The 21,638-nt window shown below is 39.7% G+C and overlaps 2 protein-coding genes and 1 long non-coding RNA gene across 4 annotated transcripts; 1 reads left to right on the forward strand and 2 right to left on the reverse strand.

The window, feature by feature from the left end:
• The first annotated feature begins 5,176 nt into the window (after positions 1-5,176).
• Positions 5,177-7,282, forward strand: LOC121990397. The gene is made up of 2 exons (XR_006114583.1): positions 5,177-5,935; positions 6,935-7,282. It is a non-coding gene; the product is annotated as an uncharacterized LOC121990397 (long non-coding RNA).
• An 8,232-nt stretch (positions 7,283-15,514) lies between these two features.
• On the reverse strand, positions 15,515-18,493 carry LOC121993004 (2-hydroxy-6-oxononadienedioate/2-hydroxy-6-oxononatrienedioate hydrolase-like). 2 transcript variants are annotated; one of them, XM_042547669.1, is made up of 5 exons: positions 17,784-18,493; positions 17,432-17,524; positions 17,175-17,242; positions 16,954-17,063; positions 15,515-15,874 (listed from the first exon to the last, which is right to left on the reverse strand). In XM_042547669.1, exons 1-5 carry the CDS (start codon positions 18,408-18,410, stop codon positions 15,864-15,866), a joined length of 909 nt encoding a protein of 302 aa, XP_042403603.1. In that variant the 5' UTR covers positions 18,411-18,493; the 3' UTR covers positions 15,515-15,863. The 2 variants fall into 2 exon arrangements, with proteins under 2 accessions (XP_042403603.1, XP_042403602.1); XM_042547668.1 differs by having other exon boundaries at positions 16,954-17,108.
• A 912-nt stretch (positions 18,494-19,405) lies between these two features.
• LOC121990398 (probable protein phosphatase 2C 10) lies at positions 19,406-20,070 on the reverse strand (the record flags this gene model as incomplete). Its single annotated transcript, XM_042544534.1, has 2 exons — positions 19,406-19,780; positions 19,861-20,070. Coding segments are annotated over 2 exons (351 nt in total), but the record flags the coding sequence as incomplete, so codon positions are not given.
• Between the last annotated feature and the right edge of the window lie 1,568 nt (positions 20,071-21,638).

Here is a 21,638-nt window from a genome sequence, read left to right on the forward strand (position 1 = left end):
CAAGATTTCTTCTGTGTTTCTTTGCTTTCTTCGCAGGTTATAAAAGGAGGGCTGCTGCTGCGAGCCGTAACTTCTTTTTCCTTCTTCCTGTCCCTAAGTGCTACTGTGCTTGAGCTTTGTTGAGCTCCTCCAAAGCTTCGCGTGAGCTTCCGGCTGAATTCCTGGCGCTTGGAGCTGTTGCTTCTTCCAGTCGACGAGAAGGAAAGATTGTTTTTACACTTGTATTGTCTTCTGCTTTCTTGTATTTCTTGTACATTCATCTTGCTGTTGCAAGAGTATTGTGGCGAGGTTTCTCCACCCATAAGGAGTTATTTTTAGCCGGTTTTTCGGGGACTCATCCACCGACGGATTGACTGGACTCATCCACCTTACGGACACGCCGAGGAGTAGGAGCCCTAATCTCTGAACCTCGTTACATCAGTTTGTTTGAGGTTTGTCTTCTTTTCTTTCGTTTCTACGTGTTATTTTCCGCTGCGCTAACCTAGTTTGTAGAAACGCGACGATTTGGGGTCGGCTATTCACACCCCCCTCTCTAGCCTCCGTACGAAGGATCCTAACACTCTCCTCCTCTCCCGAGCCCTCACCTCCTCCGTCGAACTCCTTTCTCCCGACCTCCTCTCCCTCGCCGAACCACTTCTCCCCAAGCTAAGCCAGCGATCTCTCCCTCATGCGAGCACCAGCCGACCTTTCTCCCTCGCACGAGCAGCGAGACACCGACGTTGCCAGCCATCGACGCCGCCGACCATGGGAGATCAGTATCCGTCGAGTTTCTCCCTCACAGGACTCTGCTCGATGGTCGATCACGCTGGCAGCACTTGCTAGCCGTTGCCCCTTTCCCCAAGCTTCTTCTTTCTTCTCCTAAGTTTTTCCAGCCGTGCCCTAGCTTTGATTTGTCGCCAGGAGGGGGAAGTTGATGAAGGGGGGTGACGACAAACTCTTCACCTCGCTTGCGGATCCGAGCAAGCCAACGTAGATTCTATCAATGAGAATTCCCTTTATCCTATTACCGACCAGACACAGCCACCACTGTGAATCATCGTCGCTGCCCTTCCTTTCAGTGGGCAATGGGTTGCTATTCGGGTAGAGATAGTGAAGAAGCAGTGAACCTCCCGCAAAAATAAGGAAGTTGCTGGATCAGCCATTGCGACTCCAACCTAGTTTTCGGCAACAACTTCACTGTAGCTTCAACAATGAATTTCCAGTAGTAAGTTTCTTCGACGGCGGGTTAACAATAGTGCAATCAGATTTGGATAAGTCATAGAGGTAATTTATTATATGAATTGGATTCGATTTTAGTTGTGGAATGAGTATGATTTGTGTAATTGGGGTTTGATTGAATAGCATGATTTTATGTTTGTCGTTAGGATCATTAGATTGATTATTGGAGTCATCCTAGGTGGGATGGAGATTTTATTTAGCTATTTGATTCATATTAATTGAGCTAAATGAAATATATATATATATATATATATATATATATATATATATATATATATATATATATATATATATATATATATATATATATATATATATATTTTGATGTATACAGGATTTTAGTACGAGACGAGTGTCACGACGTGGGTTTTAGATCTATACGATCGACAGATAAAGGCGGGTATTTCTTGCTTTGTTTTCTTTTAGTACTTTGACCTTAGTGCATGAATTATTTTAGATAAGGACTGTTTACCTTGACTCCACTCTTACTTTCCTACGCTTGATACTTCCACGCAATCTTTGTGAAATTCGTTTCTATATCCATACAGTCTCTTTTTGTTGTCTACGACCTGTAGCAGATACTAAATATCATATTTGTATGCTTTAACTATTGTTTGTTTATGTACCGTATTGAGCATGTTGGCTTTATGTAGCATACCTGTTTCTGCTTATATATATATGATGACTGTTGCATTGTTCACATCATGTCATTGCATGCATGCCGCATCCTCGGCCACTCGAGAGAGTGGTAGCTGGAGTTGATGACGCTTGTCCTGTCATGCCGCACTCGGCCACATGTGTGAGTGGTAGCTGGAGTACGAGCAACAGGGACCCCATAACAGATGTGGCTAGTTAGCTACTATGCAACTGTCCCCTCGGCCACTCGTGTGGGTGGTAGCTGGAGTGGTGTACAGTCTGTCATTGACCCGGCCTCTTGACCATACAGGGGTCATGGTGCGGAGAGGTGGGCGGGAGTGGCCATCCGTGCATACGCTGTTTGTTATTATACTTGATTTGGCGGCTGTTTATATATGCTGTTATTGCTTACTTACTGCTGTTGTTCGCATATGCTGATGTGTTTGTGTTGAGATATATTCTCGTTGCTGATGTTTAGTCATTGGAAATTTGTATATATCTTGCTTATTACCTCTATAGTTATGAGCAGTACTATAGCAGATTAGTACCAGTTCTAACATACTATACCTAGCCTAGGATATGGTTTCAGGTATGAGCAGTTGTTTTGATTCTACTTTAGTATCTGCCATTTCCTCTTATGAGACTGTATACTTTTGGCACTTTCTATCTGTATATTATGTTCATGCACTATCTTATCTTTACCCGCTGAGTTCCAATACTCACCACCCCGCAAAATGATTTTCTTTTGCCAGGTAACAGGTAGATGAGTCATGGATGCTTGGAGAGATGCCGACCGCCAGTCCTGGGTCCTACGTCACACTCGAGGATAGTTTTCGTTTTGGTTTTGTTATCGTTTTGGATTGTATGTTAATTTTGCGTACCTTGCTTTTGAACAAGTCGATATGAATTTTGGGTCAAGTCTGTGATGACAGATATTTTTATTTGTGTCGTTGGTTTTACGTTCGTATCGTTTTATGTCTTCCGCTGCTGTGTGTTTATTTAGTTCCAGCCGAGTGAGCTGTTATTAATTGCCTTGTTGTGCTCATATCCAGTCGTGTGGGCTGTTGTATTATGTTATATGTTTTATTCATTTATGTCCAGCCGGGTAGGCTGCGTATATTAACTACGTGGTTATGTTATTTCTATTTTGTATATATATATATTCCAGCCGAGTGTGGCTGAGGTATATTTGGTATGTAGTAATGCTTCAGATTGTCACCCGTACAGGGGAGATGCTGCCGAAATTTCTTCGGACAGGGACTACCTGGGGCGTGACAATTTAGTGGTATCAGAGCTGGTTTTCGATGTCTGTTGCTTTTCTTGTTTTGGATTTCTTAGTTAATCTGATACCAATTTAGTGGTATCAGAGCGAGGTTTTATGATGCCTATTTTTGATATTTCGGTTGTTTTATTTTCCCTTTGTAATTTGATTCCTCGATGTGACTTTCGAGTTTTGGGACCAGGCAGCGGTAGGAATCTCCAAGTTATAGGAGGTATGTGGTATATTGTTATCGTACATATTTATTAATACTTGACTAGTTATTTGTACCACGTGTACTTAGTTGTTTATACCATATATGACATGTTGGATCAACCATTGCTTAGGTCCACCAAATCTTAGTAGTGATCATGGATTATAGTCTCATAGGATTTCTTTTACCATACCAGTATTACTAGTTTCTCCTATTACTATCAAGTAGTGAATTAATCAGTGAGCCTGACAACTTCTATCCCTAGAATAATCGAGATTTGAACAGGACTGTCTCTCCACCACGACCTGATTGGCCATTTGCATGTTTTGCAGGGAAAGGACATGATAAAATGACAGTAACATTAAGTAACTTACTTTCGGAGTACCGAGTACCACTGTAGTAACCTGAAATGTTTGTATATGAATATAAAACATGAATTGATACTGCAGGTTAACTTGCTAGATGAAAATCATATAACCAAGATGTGCCTAAACTATAAAATCTAAATAAAATCTCAGAGCCAACTATGCCTCACAATCATAAGCTAATTGGCTGACAAACATGGATAAATTCTGTAACTGCTTGGTTTGTAGAGCACTTAGTTTGGCTATCTTAAATTCCTATATTATCTTGTATCCTTCTTAATATCCTGATTCTCATATTATGAAAAGGGCCATGTACTACTCTTCAATCATACACTATGCCATCCTTTTTAGTAGACTTGTTGTGCCATTATTTTGATTATTGATCATGGCCAAATGTTCTCCAGAGACCAGAGATACAGTTGAAGACCTTTATGAAAAATTCTGGTATTGAATACTCTGAGCCTATGTGTGCTAATTCAGATAGTGAGATAGCTACCTACATTGTGAGTAATTATGTTTTCATGGCCAAACACATAGAGGTGGATTGACAACTTGAAATAATTTTATAAAGATTGGGATTTTGCATATATTAACTGAGGATCAATTTGCAAATGATTTGCCGAAGCTTTTGAGATATTCTCATTTTTTTTTTAAAGTTGTGTAACAAACCAACATTATTATTATCTATGTAGTCAGTAGGTTTTTAGCCAACATTCTGTAAAGAAATCCTTGACTGTCTGGTTGCATGTAAGTACGTTGTAACAGAAGCCAAGTTGGAACAGCAGGCAAAAGAATATATGGGACTTTGAAACTGAAGTGATAGATACATGTTTAGCTAGCCAAAAGCAGCACAAAATTTCTGAGGTTGCTTACTTTCTCCTGTCATTAAGCTTTATAAATGAGAACAAGAGAAGAATAGATGGGCATTAAAGTCTCTAAACCATAATACCAAGAGAGGGGGGTTTAAATACAAGGACAATATATAGTAAACTACATTACACCTGCTCAAGCTAGAACCTAGACGGTTGATCTTACCTACAGTAGGTTAGGTAATAGTATGGAAGTAGCGGAAACAGGATTAACTCATAACTCATAGAATCATCTTTTACAGTTGGAGATTTATTCACGATATTTGGTTGGAGTAGTATATGAGTATGCTGCTTGGTTGTTATCCTTGGATGAGGATCCCGGAGTTAAGTAGGAAATTTAGGGACCAAATTTTTATTAGTGGGGGAGAATGTAAAATACCGATCCAAATAATAAATAAGTAATAAGGTTTATTAAGCTAATAGCCTTAACGGAATTTTTAGAAATTTTTAGAAATTTTTTTGGAATTAATCGGAGCTTGTATGACTTATTTAGAGGGGATGTACTTATGGGCTCGAGAAAAAGTTTGTTTGGAATATTCGGAGGTAGGAGTTGATTGAGGAATAGGTCTAGGGTTTAATTAAAATCTCTAAGTTATAAAATAAAGGTTGTCCGTGCCCTAGCTTCCTCATCGCCAATTCCCTTGTTCCCGCGAGTTCCCGCGCTCGCCGGCCTCTCCTCCTCTCCCGAGCCCTCACCTCCTCCGTCGAACTCCTTTCTCCCGACCTCCTCTCCCTCGTCGAACCACTTCTCCCCAAGCTAAGCCGGCGATCTCTCCCTCATGCGAGCACCAGCCGACCATTCTCCCTCGCACGAGCAGCGAGACACCGACGTTGCCAGCCATCGACGCCGCCGACCATGGGAGATCAGTATCCGTCGAGTTTCTCCCTCACAGGACTCTGCTCGATGGTCGATCACGCTGGCAGCACTTGCTAGCCGTTGCCCCTTTCCCCAAGCTTCTTCTTTCTTCTCCTAAGTTTTTCCAGCCGTGCCCTAGCTTTGATTTGTCGCCAGGAGGGGGAAGTTGATGAAGGGGGGTGACGACAAACTCTTCACCTCGCTTGCGGATCCGAGCAAGCCAACGTAGATTCTATCAATGAGAATTCCCTTTATCCTATTACCGACCAGACACAGCCACCTCTGTGAATCATCGTCGCTGCCCTTCCTTTCAGTGGGCAATGGGTTGCTATTCGGGTAGAGATAGTGAAGAAGCAGTGAACCTCCCGCAAAAATAAGGAAGTTGCTGGATCAGCCATTGCGACTCCAACCTGGTTTTCGGCAACAACTTCACTGTAGCTTCAACAATGAATTTCCAGTAGTAAGTTTCTTCGACGGCGGGTTAACAATAGTGCAATCAGATTTGGATAAGTCATAGAGGTAATTTCTTATATGAATTGGATTCGATTTTAGTTGTGGAATGAGTATGATTTGTGTAATTGGGGTTTGATTGAATAGCATGATTTTATGTTTGTCGTTAGGATCATTAGATTGATTATTGGAGTCATCCTAGGTGGGATGGAGATTTTATTTAGCTATTTGATTCATATTAATTGAGCTAAATGAAATATATATATATATATATATTGATGTATACAGGATTTTAGTACGAGACGAGTGTCACGACGTGGGTTTTAGATCTATACGATCGACAGATAAAGGCGGGTATTTCTTGCTTTGTTTTCTTTTAGTACTTTGACCTTAGTGCATGAATTATTTTAGATAAGGACTGTTTACCTTGACTCCACTCTTACTTTCCTGCGCTTGATACTTCCACGCAATCTTTGTGAAATTCGTTTCTATATCCATACAGTCTCTTTTTGTTGTCTACGACCTGTAGCAGATACTAAATATCATATTTGTATGCTTTAACTATTGTTTGTTTATGTACCGTATTGAGCATGTTGGCTTTATGTAGCATACCTGTTTCTGCTTATATATATATGATGACTGTTGCATTGTTCGCATCATGTCATTGCATGCATGCCGCATCCTCGGCCACTCGAGAGAGTGGTAGCTGGAGTTGATGCCGCTTGTCCTGTCATGCCGCACTCGGCCACATGTGTGAGTGGTAGCTGGAGATATATTCTCGTTGCTGATGTTTAGTCATTGGAAATTTGTATATATCTTGCTTATTACCTCTATAGTATGAGCAGTACTATAGCAGATTAGTACCAGTTCTAACCTACTATACCTAGCCTAGGATATGATTTCAGGTATGAGCAGTTGTTTTGATTCTACTTTAGTATCTGCCATTTCCTCTTATGAGACTGTATACTTTTGGCACTTTCTATCTGTATATTATGTTCATGCACTATCTTATCTTTACCCGCTGAGTTCCAATACTCACCACCCCGCAAAATGATTTTCTTTTGCCAGGTAACAGGTAGATGAGTCATGGATGCTTGGAGAGATGCCGACCGCCAGTCCTGGGTCCTACGTCACACTCGAGGATAGTTTTCGTTTTGGTTTTGTTATCGTTTTGGATTGTATGTTAATTTTGCGTACCTTGCTTTTGAACAAGTCGATATGAATTTTGGGTCAAGTCTGTGATGACAGGTATTTTTATTTGTGTCGTTGGTTTTACGTTCGTATCGTTTTATGTCTTCCGCTGCTGTGTGTTTATTTAGTTCCAGCCGAGTGAGCTATTATTAATTGCCTTGTTGTGCTCATATCCAGTCGTGTGGGCTGTTGTATTATGTTATATGTTTTATTCATTTATGTCCAGCCGGGTAGACTGCGTATATTAACTGCGTGGTTATGTTATTTCTATTTTGTATATATATATTCCAGCCGAGTGTGGCTGAGGTATATTTGGTATGTAGTAATGCTTCAGATTGTCACCCGTACAGGGGAGATGTTGCCGAAATTTTTTCGGACAGGGACTACCTGGGGCGTGACAAGTGCTGTCAACTGGTCATGATCCTTGGGATCATTATCGTGGGTAAGTTTGGTTTTGCTGCTACTTGCCTTGGAACTAAGTGGGAAAAGGCTTCTTTCTACTTGGGCCTTATTGTTCTCTTCCTTGGTAACTTGCCCTCTTGTTCTGCGCTTCCTTTATCACCTCATTCCTGTCCCTCTTTGACATCAAGGCTTGATCCATTTCCTCTCCGAGGGTGGTAACCAGGCTCATCTTGACATCACGTCGGATCGTAGCTCTTAACCCTTCGATAAAGTGTTTCAGCTCCTCCGATGGCTATCCTACGATCATGGGCACGAAGTATCGTTTTCTCTCGAACTTCTTGATGTATTCAGCAACTGTCAAGTCTCCTTGACGAACCTCTAAGAATTATCTTGTCAGTCGAGTTCTACTGCCAGTGGTGAAATACTTCCCATATAATACTTTTTTAAAACCAACCGAAGTCAAAGTAGCCAAGTCCACCATAGAATGTGCATCTCCCACTAAATACAAGCACCATCACGTAGTATGAATATTGCACATCTAACCTTGTCTGCATTGGTGAGCTGCATAAAGTCATAGATCATCTCCAATGATGAGATCCATCCTTCAGCAACAATTGGATCAGTAGTACCCTTGAACTCTGTCGAACCCAGCTCTCTGAACTGTCTATACACCGGGTTAGCACTGGCAGTGGGATGGCTGAGTGCATTTTCATTTTCCCTAGTTCTCAACAGTTGCTGGATCTGTTCCCCATGAATTCGACTATGTTCTTGCATGAGTGTTGTAAGTCCAGCCAAAACTGATTGTTCTGTCCACTAACATCACCGTTGTTTCTTCGGACAGCCATACTCCTATAAATCCAAATATATACATCACTATCTCATGTATGCACATAAACATAGCTAAATTTAGGACTATAACTTAAAAAGGTAAATCTAAATCTTACAGACTTGAAGGTGGAAGTATCCAAGTCCTCGACGAGAATTCATGCATACACTGTCCTTTAGGAACGATTGCTCTAATACCAACTAAAACAACCCTATATCCTACACATAACGAGATATTCAACACATGTTGATCTCAAGTGGAAGACTCATCGCATAGCTCCTAAGACTTTTGATATAGGGAAAAAAATAAAAGTGAAGTTGCATGACATATGAACCTCAACACATATCAAACACAATAAATTGAAGTTGATGAACTACTACAAAGAAGATAAGCAACCAACAAATAGATTTCAATCCTTAATTACATAACAAACTAGAGAATAATTTCATAACATGCTCTCAGGATCTCCGGACAGTGTGCTATGCTTCCATTTCGTCTCCTCAGCTATTCCGCCCCCATGTCTTCTATTATATCCTTGGTGGCATCTCCCTCACCTGTATCATTTACAACGTGAGTCTACAAACTCAGCAAGTATATTCTATTAGTAGATATAAGAAATAGATGGTAAGGCAAGAATGAAACTAGGAAACATGAAGCTTAAACTTACTTACACATTATGGAAACAAGGAAAAGAACTATGCATAACTTAGCAAAAGATAAACATGACACAAGTGTGGCACCTGTCTTTAGTGCACATTCATTTGGTCCATATTCATAAAGTTTAGAGGTACCTCTTAGTAGAACTTATAATCATATAGTTGAAGCCAACATTCGTTGCATCATCATTCATGCTTGGAATAGCCCTCCCTCGAGCTCATCCTGGGGCACCCAACCCGTACCGTCACCACACATACACATCATTATCTAATTGTCTGTATTGAGTAAACATGGTTCCATCATAACATACATAACATAATTCTTGAATTATCTTTCATAAAGTGAACTACTTAGGACTACTAACAATGCATATACAATCCATGTATCACAAGAAAATTAGTAGAAGGACAACTTAAACCACAGAAATTCCTACTCTCCAGAATCTGTCCTAAGAATTTCAGTACACCAAGAAGCAACCACAATTTAAAAAAAAAAAACGGAAACCTATAGGAAGAAGCTAGGAAACATCAAAAACACATTGCAATTTCACCAAAATGATTGTAGGAAATCAAAACCATTAAGAAGAAATGCGTCATCGAAACAAATTGCAATCTACCTAGTCTGTTACCATAAATGAATACCTTTATGAAGAAGAAATGCTACATCGGAAACCCCTTGAAATCTTCCCTAGATCTTCTGCAAAAAAAAAAAAAAAAATGAAACCAATAGGATGAAGAATGCATCATTGAAAACCCAATCACTATCAAAGCATTGAATTCCAAATATGTCTGGCAAGTAGAAACCAACACAAAGAACATACGCATCCCATCACAGTCATCGATTCCCATCCATCCAGCAAAACCGAAGTCGTCTCATCGAGCAAGGTCACACACATCAAACTATCACCTTCATTCTGCCCAGAACCGAGCCCTCACAAGGAGAAAAACATAACACATCAAAGTAACACTCCCATGCCAAAACCGAAAACCCATAGCACCCATGAGAAGAATGAACCCAAACAAGCACGTATAAAATCCCCAAGCCCCATCCTCTAAATCGCGGCTACTTGCAGGAAATCAACACCACAACAAATCTAAACTTCCACTTCCCAAATCCAAGCAGAAATCGAGAAAAGAGGACAACCCTTACAATGGCAGTGCAAGGAAGAACAAATGAACCAAATACCACACCCAAATATATTCTAATAGCATGTAACCACAACAAGAAAACCATGCCATCATTAAAAGCCAATCGATCTCTCTCAAATCCAAAACAAAAAAAAGGTAAAACAAAAAAAAAGACTCAGTGTTGAGCTAATACATCTGTTGACGGGTGACTCATATTTGGATGAAGGTCATTCGATGGATGCTATGGGAAAAAAATTTGTTAAGATATTTCATAATAAATTTTGTTACTATTTTATATAACAGAATTTTATTACAATTTTTCATTACAAAATCCTATTATGATTTTATCAGGTCTGGGTTTATGCACTATTTATAGGGATCATTATAAATCTATTGTACAATAATCACACGAATCATGTAATGCAATTCTCTTGTGTAGGGAGAATTCTAATAAACTTCGATCATTTTTATGGAGTAGGCACGTCGCTGAACTATGGTAACTCTTCTTCTTTCTCTTTCCTCGTGTTTGCTCTCCTTTTGTACGTCTTTATCTTGTTGCTCCACACCATCTCTTTCTCTCTTCGTTTTCTTCGGCTTTGGAGGTTGAGAGGTGTTGCCCTCTTCTTTGTGCAACAATTGATATTAGAGCTACAGATTTAGGTAGATTTCTTTAACATGTCGGGGATGATTTTTGCAAAGTTTGATATGGTGAAGTTTGACGGAATCGGGAACTTCAGATTATGGCAGAGAAGGGTTAAGGATTTGTTGGTGCAACAAGCCATTACGAAGGTGCTAGGAGAAAGGAAATCGGAAAGCATGGAGAGATCATATTAGGAAAAACTTCAGCTGAAAGCAGGGGCAATAATTAGGCTTTATCTTATAGATGATGTGATGTACTATGTCATGGTTGAGGAGTCATCGGTGGTAGTTTGGCAAAAGCTGGAAAGCCGGTACATGTCAAAGTCATTGACAAACAAACTATATTTTAAGCAGAAATTATTCGGCCTGAAGATGACAGAAGGAACCGATCTAAGCCAGCATATCAATGTATTCAATCAGATTGTGAGCGATCTGAAGTGGGTTGATGTGAAGATCGAAGACGAAGACAAGACGTTAATGTTGTTGAATTTTCTACCTTCATCTCCTACGTATGAGAATTTGGTTACCACTTTGATGTGGGATAAGGAAACTCTAAAATTGGAGGAGATCACAGGTGCATTGCTAGGTTTTCACCAAAGGAAAAAATAAGCAATGAAATTTTTCAGGGAGAAGGACTTGTGGTAAATAGCAACCAAGAGCATGGTTAGAGCAAATCTCGATATGGATCAGGTAATAACAACAAGTCTCATTCTAAGTCGAGAAGGAAGAAGGTGATCAAGTGCTACAAGTGTGGAGGCAAAGGTCATATCAAGAGAGATTGTCTAGAAATAAAGAAACATGTTGCAGAGAACAAAGGTAGTTCGGCCAAGTCAGTAGACATAATTGAAGAAGAAAATTCAGAGAGTGGTGATGGAGATATGCTATCAGTTATGCCGAGTTCGGAGTAGCTGACGAATGCATAGATTTTGGACTCTGCATGTTCATATCACATGACTCTACCCAAGGAGTGGTTTGACACTTATAGGGCAGTGAATTCTGGTTCAGTGTTGATGAAAAATGATGCGTCATGCAGAGTTATCGACATATGGAACGTCAAAATCAAGATATTTGATGGTGTGATCAGAACCTTATGTGATGTTAGATATATACCAGAACTAAGGAAGAACTTGATCTCACTAGGTACACTAGATGGTATTGGTTGCAATTACAAATCAGTGAGCGAGGTGATGAAGGTTAGCAAGGGAGATCTGATAGTAATGAAAGGATAAAAAGTAGCAGGAAATATCTATAAATTGATAAAGACTACAATTGTAGGTGGACTCACCTCAGTGGAGTCTAAATCAGATAGTACAGTCTTGTGGCATATGCGGGTAGGGCATATGGGTGAACGTGAGATGCTAGAATTTCATAAGAGAAATCTTTTGAAGAGTGTCAAGACACGCAAGTTCGAATTATGCAAATTCTGTGTTCTTGGGAAACAGAGCAAAACACAATTCAAGACGCAACAAATAAGACAGAGGGGATTTTAGATTACATACATACGGATCTCTAGGGCCAGCTAGTATAGCATCACGTGGAGGACACTTGTATTTTGTAAGTTTTACTAATGATTTTTCATGAAATGTCTGTGTATACTTTATGCGTCATAAGTCGAAAACTTTTGTAAAGTTTAAATTGTGGAAAACTGAAGTAGAGAACCAGACTGGAAGGAAGATCAAATGTCTTAGGTCAGATAATGGGACTGAGTACATAGATTCAAAGTTTCAGGAATTTTGTGAGCAACATGGGATAATGTGACATTTCTCGATTCACAGGACATCTCAGTAGAACGGGGTAACGGAAAGGTTGAACAGGACAATCATTGAGAAGGTAAGATGTCTTAGACTGAATACTATTCAGGGCTTGCAAAGAATTTCTAGGCGAAAGCGGTTAACATGACATGTTATCTCATTAATATATCACAAGGGCAGCACTAGAAGGCAAAGTATCAGAGGAAGTATGGACAGAGAATCAAATAGATTACTCTCATCTTCGACTATTTGGATGTCCAGCCTATATGTACATATCTAGTGAGGAAAGATCAAAGCTGGATGTAAATTCAAAACAGTGCATTTTTCTGGGGTATCAGAAAGGAGTTAAAGGCTTTAAGCTTTGGGATCCTAAGACAAACAAGGTCGTGATCAGTCGAGATGTGATGTTTGACGAGAAAACTATGCTATAGCATACTCAGGAAGAAGGAAAGGAAACACCACAAAGCAACATGGTGAAAGATGTTATGCAGGTGGAGCTAGAGACTCATGACTCCGATGATTCTAGCTCAAAGCACACGAAGCATCGCACTATAACGGGTGGTAGAACGAGACGAGTCGTAAAACCACCCACCATATACGGATTCGAAGACTTGGTATCTTATGCGCTTATCACTAGTAGCAGAGACCCTACATCTTTTTAGGAGGCAATAACCAGCTTTGAGAATGATAGGTGGACCGGTGCTATGGCAGAGGAGATGAAGTCATTGCATAAGAACCAAATGTGGGATCTAGTGGAACTTCTTGAAGGAAAGAAAACTATAGGGTGCAAGTGGATATTCAAGAAGAAAGAAGAAATGTCAGAGGGAGAAGAAGTGATGTTCAAGGCTCGGTTGGTAGCAAAGGGGTATTCACAGAGAAAGATGATTGACTATAAAGAAATTTTCTCTCAAGTGGTAAGACATATATCAATTAGAGCGGTGTTGGCTTTGGTGACACATCACGATTTGTAGATGGAGCAAATGGACGTGAAGATGACATTTCTTCATAGAAATTTAGAGGAGCATATTTTTATGTCACAACCTAAGGGATTTAGTTAGCCAAGACAAGAGCAGTTAGTTTGTAAGTTGAAGAAATCACTCTATGGATTGAAACAATCTCCTAGTCAATGATACAAATGTTTTGATTCATACATGATTCAAAACAAATATAAGAGATATGACATGCTCATTGTTACGAATAAAATGAAAGAGGTTGACAATTGAAGAGACTACTGAGCAAGGAATTTGACATGAAAGATTTGAAAGAGGCCAAGAAGATTCTTGGGATGGAGATTCACAGGGATAGAGCTGCAAGGAGATTATGGTTGTCTCAACGTAGCTATGTGGAGAAGGTGCTGGATAGGTTCAACATGAAGAATACAAAATCGGTGAGCACACATCGGACGTATCACTTCAAGTTATCCAGTACACAATGTCCAAAGACGAATGACGAGATCCAAGAGATGTCAAAGGCTCCTTATGCCAGTGCAGTTGGTTGTTTGATGTATACCATGGTTTGCATAAAGCCATATTTGGTGCAAGCAGTTAGTATGTATACAACCGGAAAATCCTTCAGTTGTTAGATACGTAGAAATTCAACTTAAGAAGGTCACACTACAAACAATGCTGCAGACATGCAGACAAGGCCAGTGACCACAGAGAAGTTCAAGCATTGCTTAAACTTAATCCATATCTTTAGATGTTAAAGGAAGGAAGCCCAGACCCAGAAATCCAGATGAAACTTTATTCAGATACTCGTGTTCTTTGAAGGTGTGAATATTCATCAAAGTGAATATTGTTAACGGGTGACTCATATTTAGATGAAGATCAATACGATGGATGCTATGGAAGAAAAATTCGTTAAGATTTTTCGTAATAAAATTATGTTATGATTTTATATAACAGAATTCTGTTATGGTTTTTCATAATAGAATTCTGTTGTGATTTTTCATAAAAAAATTCTGTTACGATTTTATTGGGTTTGGGGTTTATGCATTATTTATAGGAATCATTGTAAACTTATTGTCAACAATCACAAGAATCATGTAATATGATTCTCTTGTGTAGAGAGAATTCTAATAAAACTTTGACCGTTTTTGTGGAGTAAGCACCCCGCCGAACCACAGTAACTTTTCTTCTTTCTCTTCCTCTTCTCTTTCCTTGTGTTTGCTCTCCTTGTGTGCATCTGTCTTGTTGCTCCGCGCGATCTCTTTCTCTCTTCCTCTTCTTCTGCTTTAAATGTTGAGAGATGTTGTCTCCCTCTTTGCTCAACAACATCTAATTTGTTTGCAAACCTATCAAAAAAGCAACCATTCCATACCTACTAAAGGAATCTACTTGCCTCTCCCTTTTCTTGGTGCCACTGTCAAGTGCGCAGGAGGAACTGTCGGCGAACTTAGGGCTGCTCCGACAAAGGAATGAGTGGCAGCGTCGAGGGGGAGTGGCAGAGGGGAATTGGGAGAGGGGGTGAGTGGTAGAAGGGTTTTAGGGTAAGACTTAGGGTTTAATATTAAACTTAGGTTTATATATTCAATTAACTCCCAACTTAATTGGGTGTTTAAATAAGCACAAAAATTTTCCAAGATACGATCTTTAATACATGAGAAATTAAGAAAGCATTTTACCGCTACACTATTATCCCAAAGAAAATTGTCTGTTAACTCCCATTTTATTATTAGAGCAGAAAATAAAGTCGTAACTTTAACGACTCTCTAAACACCCCATACTCTTTGAAAAAAAATAAATCTGAGATATTTATTTTAACACAACGTCCTTTGTATCGGAAAGGTCAAGCATCCGTGAAATATTTTACATCCAAGAATTTATTGAAGTAATTACCGATATAAATACTAACGGTACCAACTCCCACTCCACTATGAACATTATTACAGTTTAATCAGTCTCTAAAAGAGGTAGATGTAAATGATTCAAAAAAACCAGTATCACTATCTTAATAAGTTGGAATATCTTTTATCCATTTATGACTGTACCACGCCCCGTGGAGACAACACATATTTTCTTAAAATCTAATTATGAAAAAATAACTCAAAACTATATATAGCCTGAAAGATATAGGATGTATAATCCATTCACAAAATTGTATCTTTGTATAACAATGACAAAAATTGCACGAGTAGTCACAACAATCCTTGTTCGTCATGAAATGCAATTTCACTAATTTAACACAACAGTAGTTGGAGATGCTGGAGTTTTGTTGTATCAAATCTCTGCATGAGTCACAAAGAGATGTCTTCGTAAGGTTCTAGCCGTAGAACCTAGCTCAGCAAAACCTAAAAGGTCGGCTCAAGTAACAATATGATGAGCATGGAGGGAATGTATGCTTCATACCATCTTCATCTTCTTTGATTATTGAATACAGGTCAGTATTTGAAACTCACTCGGTGATCATACTGCGTCTATACAAAGAAAAAAGAAAAGAAACGGATAAAGCTAAAGTGAAAGATTTACATTCCGATCTACCTAGTGAAGTTCGGAAACATGCAAGAAAACTAGAGCTAACTAGAGAAAACTGATGAATAAAGTATAAAACTCTATGGTTCTGTGATTTAGTACCACCACTTAAAATGGGATAATTGATAAGTTTACTCGACACATTTGTTTGGATTTCCAAACCTATCATAATTGTTAACATCATAAATATAGAAATTGACCTCTTTCATAAAAACTAGGCTTTTAAAATAAATGGTTAGTCATATTGAAGAGCTGTTGAGATAAATAGTTAGTCAATCAACTTTGATATCCGAATTTTTTTGTGATGAGTGGTTAGTCAATCAACCTTGCATGAAATTAGAGTGGCAGTTGGAAGTTCATGTCTCACCTATGTCATAAAACCCCATCAAATCTAATCAACTATTGTAAACTTGATGGATGGTGATTCATTCATTGAATATTTGTCATAGTTTGACGCTGGCTGGCAACCTAACGCAACCCTCCTCCTTTATCCGGACTTGGGACCGGCCATGACCGGTCATCATGGGCGGAGTTAGCTTGATGGATGGTGATGACCAAACAAAAAGCCAAGTCACTAAATTGCAGATGAAATTACACGACTCTATTTGTGATCGCTTAAACCTCATAGAATCCAAACCCATTTAAGGAAACCAAGCAGTAAGAACAAGTGTTTTAGACAGGTTTGGATTTTATCAGATTTATGGGTTAAAAACTTAGGCTAGTAATTTCATTAAGTATTTGCTAACTTATCTTGCTACCAAGTTATTGCTTAGCTTTCTGCCAAGTCATTACCATGTTTATCAAAAGTGAACGTCTGAAAATCAAATGGGTCATATATTCAAGAACCAAATTCAATACAACTATTAAGTTTAAGTCTTAACTATTTGTTCAATGGTACTTGTCTTGTAATTTACTGTGGTGTTTCAGATACATTGTAAAACAGAAAAGATTATTTGAAAATAAAACATGTTGTAGATTCTGCAATTCTTTGGTGATTCAATCTAAATTCAGGAATACTCTTTACCTGAAAGTAGAGGTGCTTGCTGCCCATTGTAATTTTTTGTGGGAGAATCATGAAAAAATCTTATTATATGCTGACAAATATCTTTTGATTTCTCAAGATTAACAGCATGCCTGGCATTGTGGATGACTATTAGTCTTGCATTGTCCCCTAAATGCCTGCGTGTTTCTGATTGAAATCATATGCAATCCAAGTGAAAGTTTAATATGATATGCTTAACTGACCTCTTCAATCTGTGACCCAATTCTAATGGAAAAATTCGATCTTGCTCTCCCCAGAGTATCAAAGTAGACTGCATAGAGAGGGCGAGGCCATTCAATTATCACACTTGCGTTATCAAACAGTTCAAGATACAAAGTTGTTTGGATTCAATTATGATGTTCTTGTAAGAAAAATAGCAGGTCTATGGAGTCTATTAAGAGAAGAAGATTTATTTTTCTATGAGATTTAAGATTTGAATAGCATGAGATGATGAAACTACCTGGGTAATCCTTGGAAGATCTGTGAGTTTCCTTTCTTTAACCAAAGTATAAATCAACTCTGTCTTCTCTTTCCGATGCTTTGAGCACATCACCTGCCACAGGCAGCAAAACTAATCGTCTAAGTAATTCCAATACCATTGATACACCAAGCTCTCGACAGAAACCAGAATAGTCATTGACAAGAATTACAACTTCATCAGAAATGAACACTGATTATTAGGAAAAATGGAGATCTATGAGTATGACTTTCATTAGTGTTCAGGAAGAAACCGAGCTTGATGGTTAGGTTTCTTCAAACAAGTATATTTAGTTCGGCGTTTAGTTGAGAAAGAAATTGTTCGGTGCCAAAACCTGTATGTAATCCCGGAGGAAGCAGGACGGCAACACCGGCGGCGGCCGGACGAAGGAAAGACGGACAAGCTGTCGGAGATTCTCCGGCCGCTGGGGAAGCAGAAGTTGTAACGCCTCCCCTACGTCCGACACGACGAAGAGCCCCGACACGAGATCACGCTCCTCGAGGCACACGCCGGCGCCGCAAAGCACTACCCGCTCCACCGCGCCAGGATACATCGCCGCCAAGCGGTACGCCACGAACCCGCCATAGCTCACTCCCACGAGGCAAAAACGCCGGACGCCGAGAGCGTCCATGGCGGCCGCGACGCAGCGAGCCTGGTAAGACTCGGAGCGATCTGGGCCCAGGGAGGAGGAAGCGCCAAAGAAGAGAAGGTCGGGGACGTAGAGGTCGAATCCGGCGCGGAGGAGGGGGCGGATATAGACGGACCACTGCCATATGGCGGTGGCGCCAAAGCCGTGAATGAGGAGGAGTGGGGTGCGGGAGAGATCGGGGCGGGAGGGAACCCAGCAGTGGACGGTGGCCCCGTCGAAGAGCGCGGTGGAGGTAGGGCGGAGGCCGGCCGCGAGGAAGACACGGCGGTGGCATCGGTCCCGGGCGAGGGTGAAGTTGAGGCAGCGCGGCATCCCGTCGGCGGTAACGGTGGCAGCGGCCTCGCGATCAGTCCGTGCGCCCCCTATTGGATGTAAAAGAGAGTCTGTAACTTATCCGTGTCACTCCCACCGCAAAAGTCACGGTTTTAGGTCCATCCACAGTAGAGGTGTCAATTCGGATGAATTGGATTGGGTTGGGTCGGATTGAGTTTTTTTTTTTTTAAACCGAATCCGAACCCAATCTGAATTCGAGTTCAACCCAAAATATCTCAACCCGAATCCGACAAACCCGATCAACCTGAACCCGAACCCGAGTTTTTTTGGACTATTTTCCCTATAATTCTTCACTTTTATCTCAATACTTCATCGTTATCATATAAACATGATATTAATATATATTAAAACATCTAAATTTTTAAAATAAAATTTGATTTAACACAAAAAAAACTTACAAAACCCTATATTTAAGCCAACCGAGGTCAACCTGAATCCGACCTGACCCAACCTGAAATTTTTTTGCTCTCCAACCCTCCAACCCGAATCCGACCCGAACCCGACAATGCCCAACCCGAACCTGATTTTTTTCGGATCGACTCAGGTTGGGTCATCGGGTCGAGTTCATTTTTGACATCCCTAATCCACAGCGTTAGAAAAAGACATCCATGACGAAAGCAGTGAGGTGTCCACTAGCATAGCGATGGGAAATCACTCCCCTATTTGAGTTAAACAGGGGATCTCCCTCATTTCAAGGTTTAGTAAAGGCAACTTGCTCATGAGACACCAAGAGGGCCCTGCTCCCTTGGCCAATCATTAACAGGTATGATTAACGGGACGCTTTCAACGCCCAGACATGTACAAAGTAACTGGAATATAACATAGTTTATAACGTATTTATAACTTGCAACGGATGTTGTTGTCGTTGTTGTTACCAAGCAAGCACTGGCTTCATCCCAAACTAATCTATGCGGTAAAATCAAATCTAGCGAGTAACAAGAGGCAAAGACAAAGATTTCATGGTACAAGTCGCCTTGAAATTTTAAGGGAGAAAAAGTCATTCCACTTCCACTCATACCAATAATACATTTCTCAACTAAAACATCAAAGAAATCAACCACAGGTGAACCAACAATACACAGAAGAATTGGAACAGCAGGAGCTCTACTAGGCTAACACTCAAGGTTCCTTACGCGTTTCCCTTGTTGTCTTCCGGTCGTTATCGCTTCCTGGCAATATTTAATAATCGACAACAAGTTAGATAATCTTTATGCCCTTAGTTGAACAACGATGCAAGAGATATCATCCTTGATGACTCTGTTCACTGCTTCCGTTGCCAGCGGCCTTGCTGCTGCTTGTGGATCTTTGTGCTTTCTAGCAATATCCACTGCCTCTTCGTTGCTCATTACCTGAATAGGATTAGTGCGATGGATAGAGTAGGAGATAAGTACATCAGTTACTAAAAGAGAGAGCAATATTTGAAGCAAACCTTCCACAAGCCATCACTCGCAAGGATCAGTAGATCGATGTCAGCAGTCACATCTTCGGAGCGTATATCTGGATCTGAACTCAGATATGACTTGAGGCTCTTGTCTCCGAAAGCACGTGAAGCGGCTAACTGGCCATTGACTCTGGGAACATCTCCTGAGAACGTTATACACTGACCATGAGCATTTCTCACAGTAGACACAAATGTTTGTTAGCAAAGACGAAGAATCAAGTGCAGAAGAATGCAACATATTTACATATAATTCAATATGAATGTTTTTGAGGTGCATAGTAGGTACAGCTGCAGAAGGTCCCTAGTCCTGACAGTGAAGCAGGGTACTTTCTTCAGTGTTTTTTTTTTTTTTTTTTGGTGCGAAAGCAAACCTACACTACAGGACAATGCTGAATCATTTGGCATTTCGAAAGTGAAAGTTAGGTCATAGCCTTTTGGGAGCAAAAGCCATCATAGCTCAGATGAGTCCGATGACTTTTCGTGCTTCAGAACGGATTGTGTGATGATGACAAATTACCTACATATCTCTAATGTTAAGGTGTGCGGCAACGTTGAGTTTTCTTCGTGATCTTTTGTTAAATTATATTTTTATTTGTTTATAGTTTTTTTTAATAATTTGAATTTTTTTTATAGAGTTTAGGATTTTTTAATTTAACTATATAAAATCTTATATTTTGTATCAATTTTAAAATATAATAATATGATTAATTTTTTACTTCTGTTAATTTCTATATGAGGGTTCTTCTTTTTTGATATAATTTTTTCTACCACTCTTTATTATTGTTTCCTATTGCCGCTGTCTTCTCCTACTACTATTGATTTCGACGTCGACATCTATTTTCTATCCTGCTGTTATTGATTTCAGTGTCGACATCTATTTTCTATCGATTTCGATGCCGACGTCCTATCCTATCGATTTCGGCGTCGATATTATTTTCTGTCGATTTCAGCACTGACTTCCTGTGCTGTCAATTTTGACGTCGATACTTTTTTCTAACAATTTCAGTGTCGAAGCCCTATGTTGCTGATTTCGACACTGACATCCTTTTCTACTGATTTTGACACTGACGTCTTGTGCTACTGATTTCTACATTTGACATCCTTTTCTGCCTCAGATTCTTTGTGTGACCACGGATCGTCCTGACATCAATTTTTTCGAATCATACAAATGTGTATCCTTATAGTTTGGTTATTCTAAGAATTATTCGTTTTGTCATCATGCCTGGTCATGCAGATGCTTCATGGAAATCTGATTCATATATGTTTGAGCAGTTTCAACAGTTCTTTGCTTCACAGCCCTCTGCCATGTCAGCTTCCTCTCATATAAGTTTGTCGTCGTCTGGTATTTCAAGTATATCTTCATCCATGTGGATTTTGGACTCTGGTGTCTCCCATCATATGTCATCCAATTTTTTATCTTTTATTTCTTTTTCTCCCAGTTCATCTATATCTATTGTGACTGCTGATGGTACTCCTATGTCATTAGTAGGTGTTGGTTCAATTGTTACATCTTCTTTATCTCTTACTAATGTTTATTATATTCCAAGTCTTACTTTAAATCTTGTTTCTGTTAGTTAATTATGTAAGTCTGGATATGTAGTCGCTTTTTCTTCATCCGATTGCTATGTTCAAGACCTGCAATCTCAGAGGCTGATTGGGATAGGCCATAAGCAAGGAAGACTCTATGTTTTAGATTAACTCAAATTACCAGAAATTGTAGCTTCGAGTGTGGATTTATCATCTTTTCATTTGAGTCGTTCATCTTC

Source organism: Zingiber officinale, chromosome 6B (assembly GCF_018446385.1).
Source record: "Zingiber officinale cultivar Zhangliang chromosome 6B, Zo_v1.1, whole genome shotgun sequence".
Taxonomy (NCBI): Eukaryota; Viridiplantae; Streptophyta; class Magnoliopsida; order Zingiberales; family Zingiberaceae; genus Zingiber; species Zingiber officinale.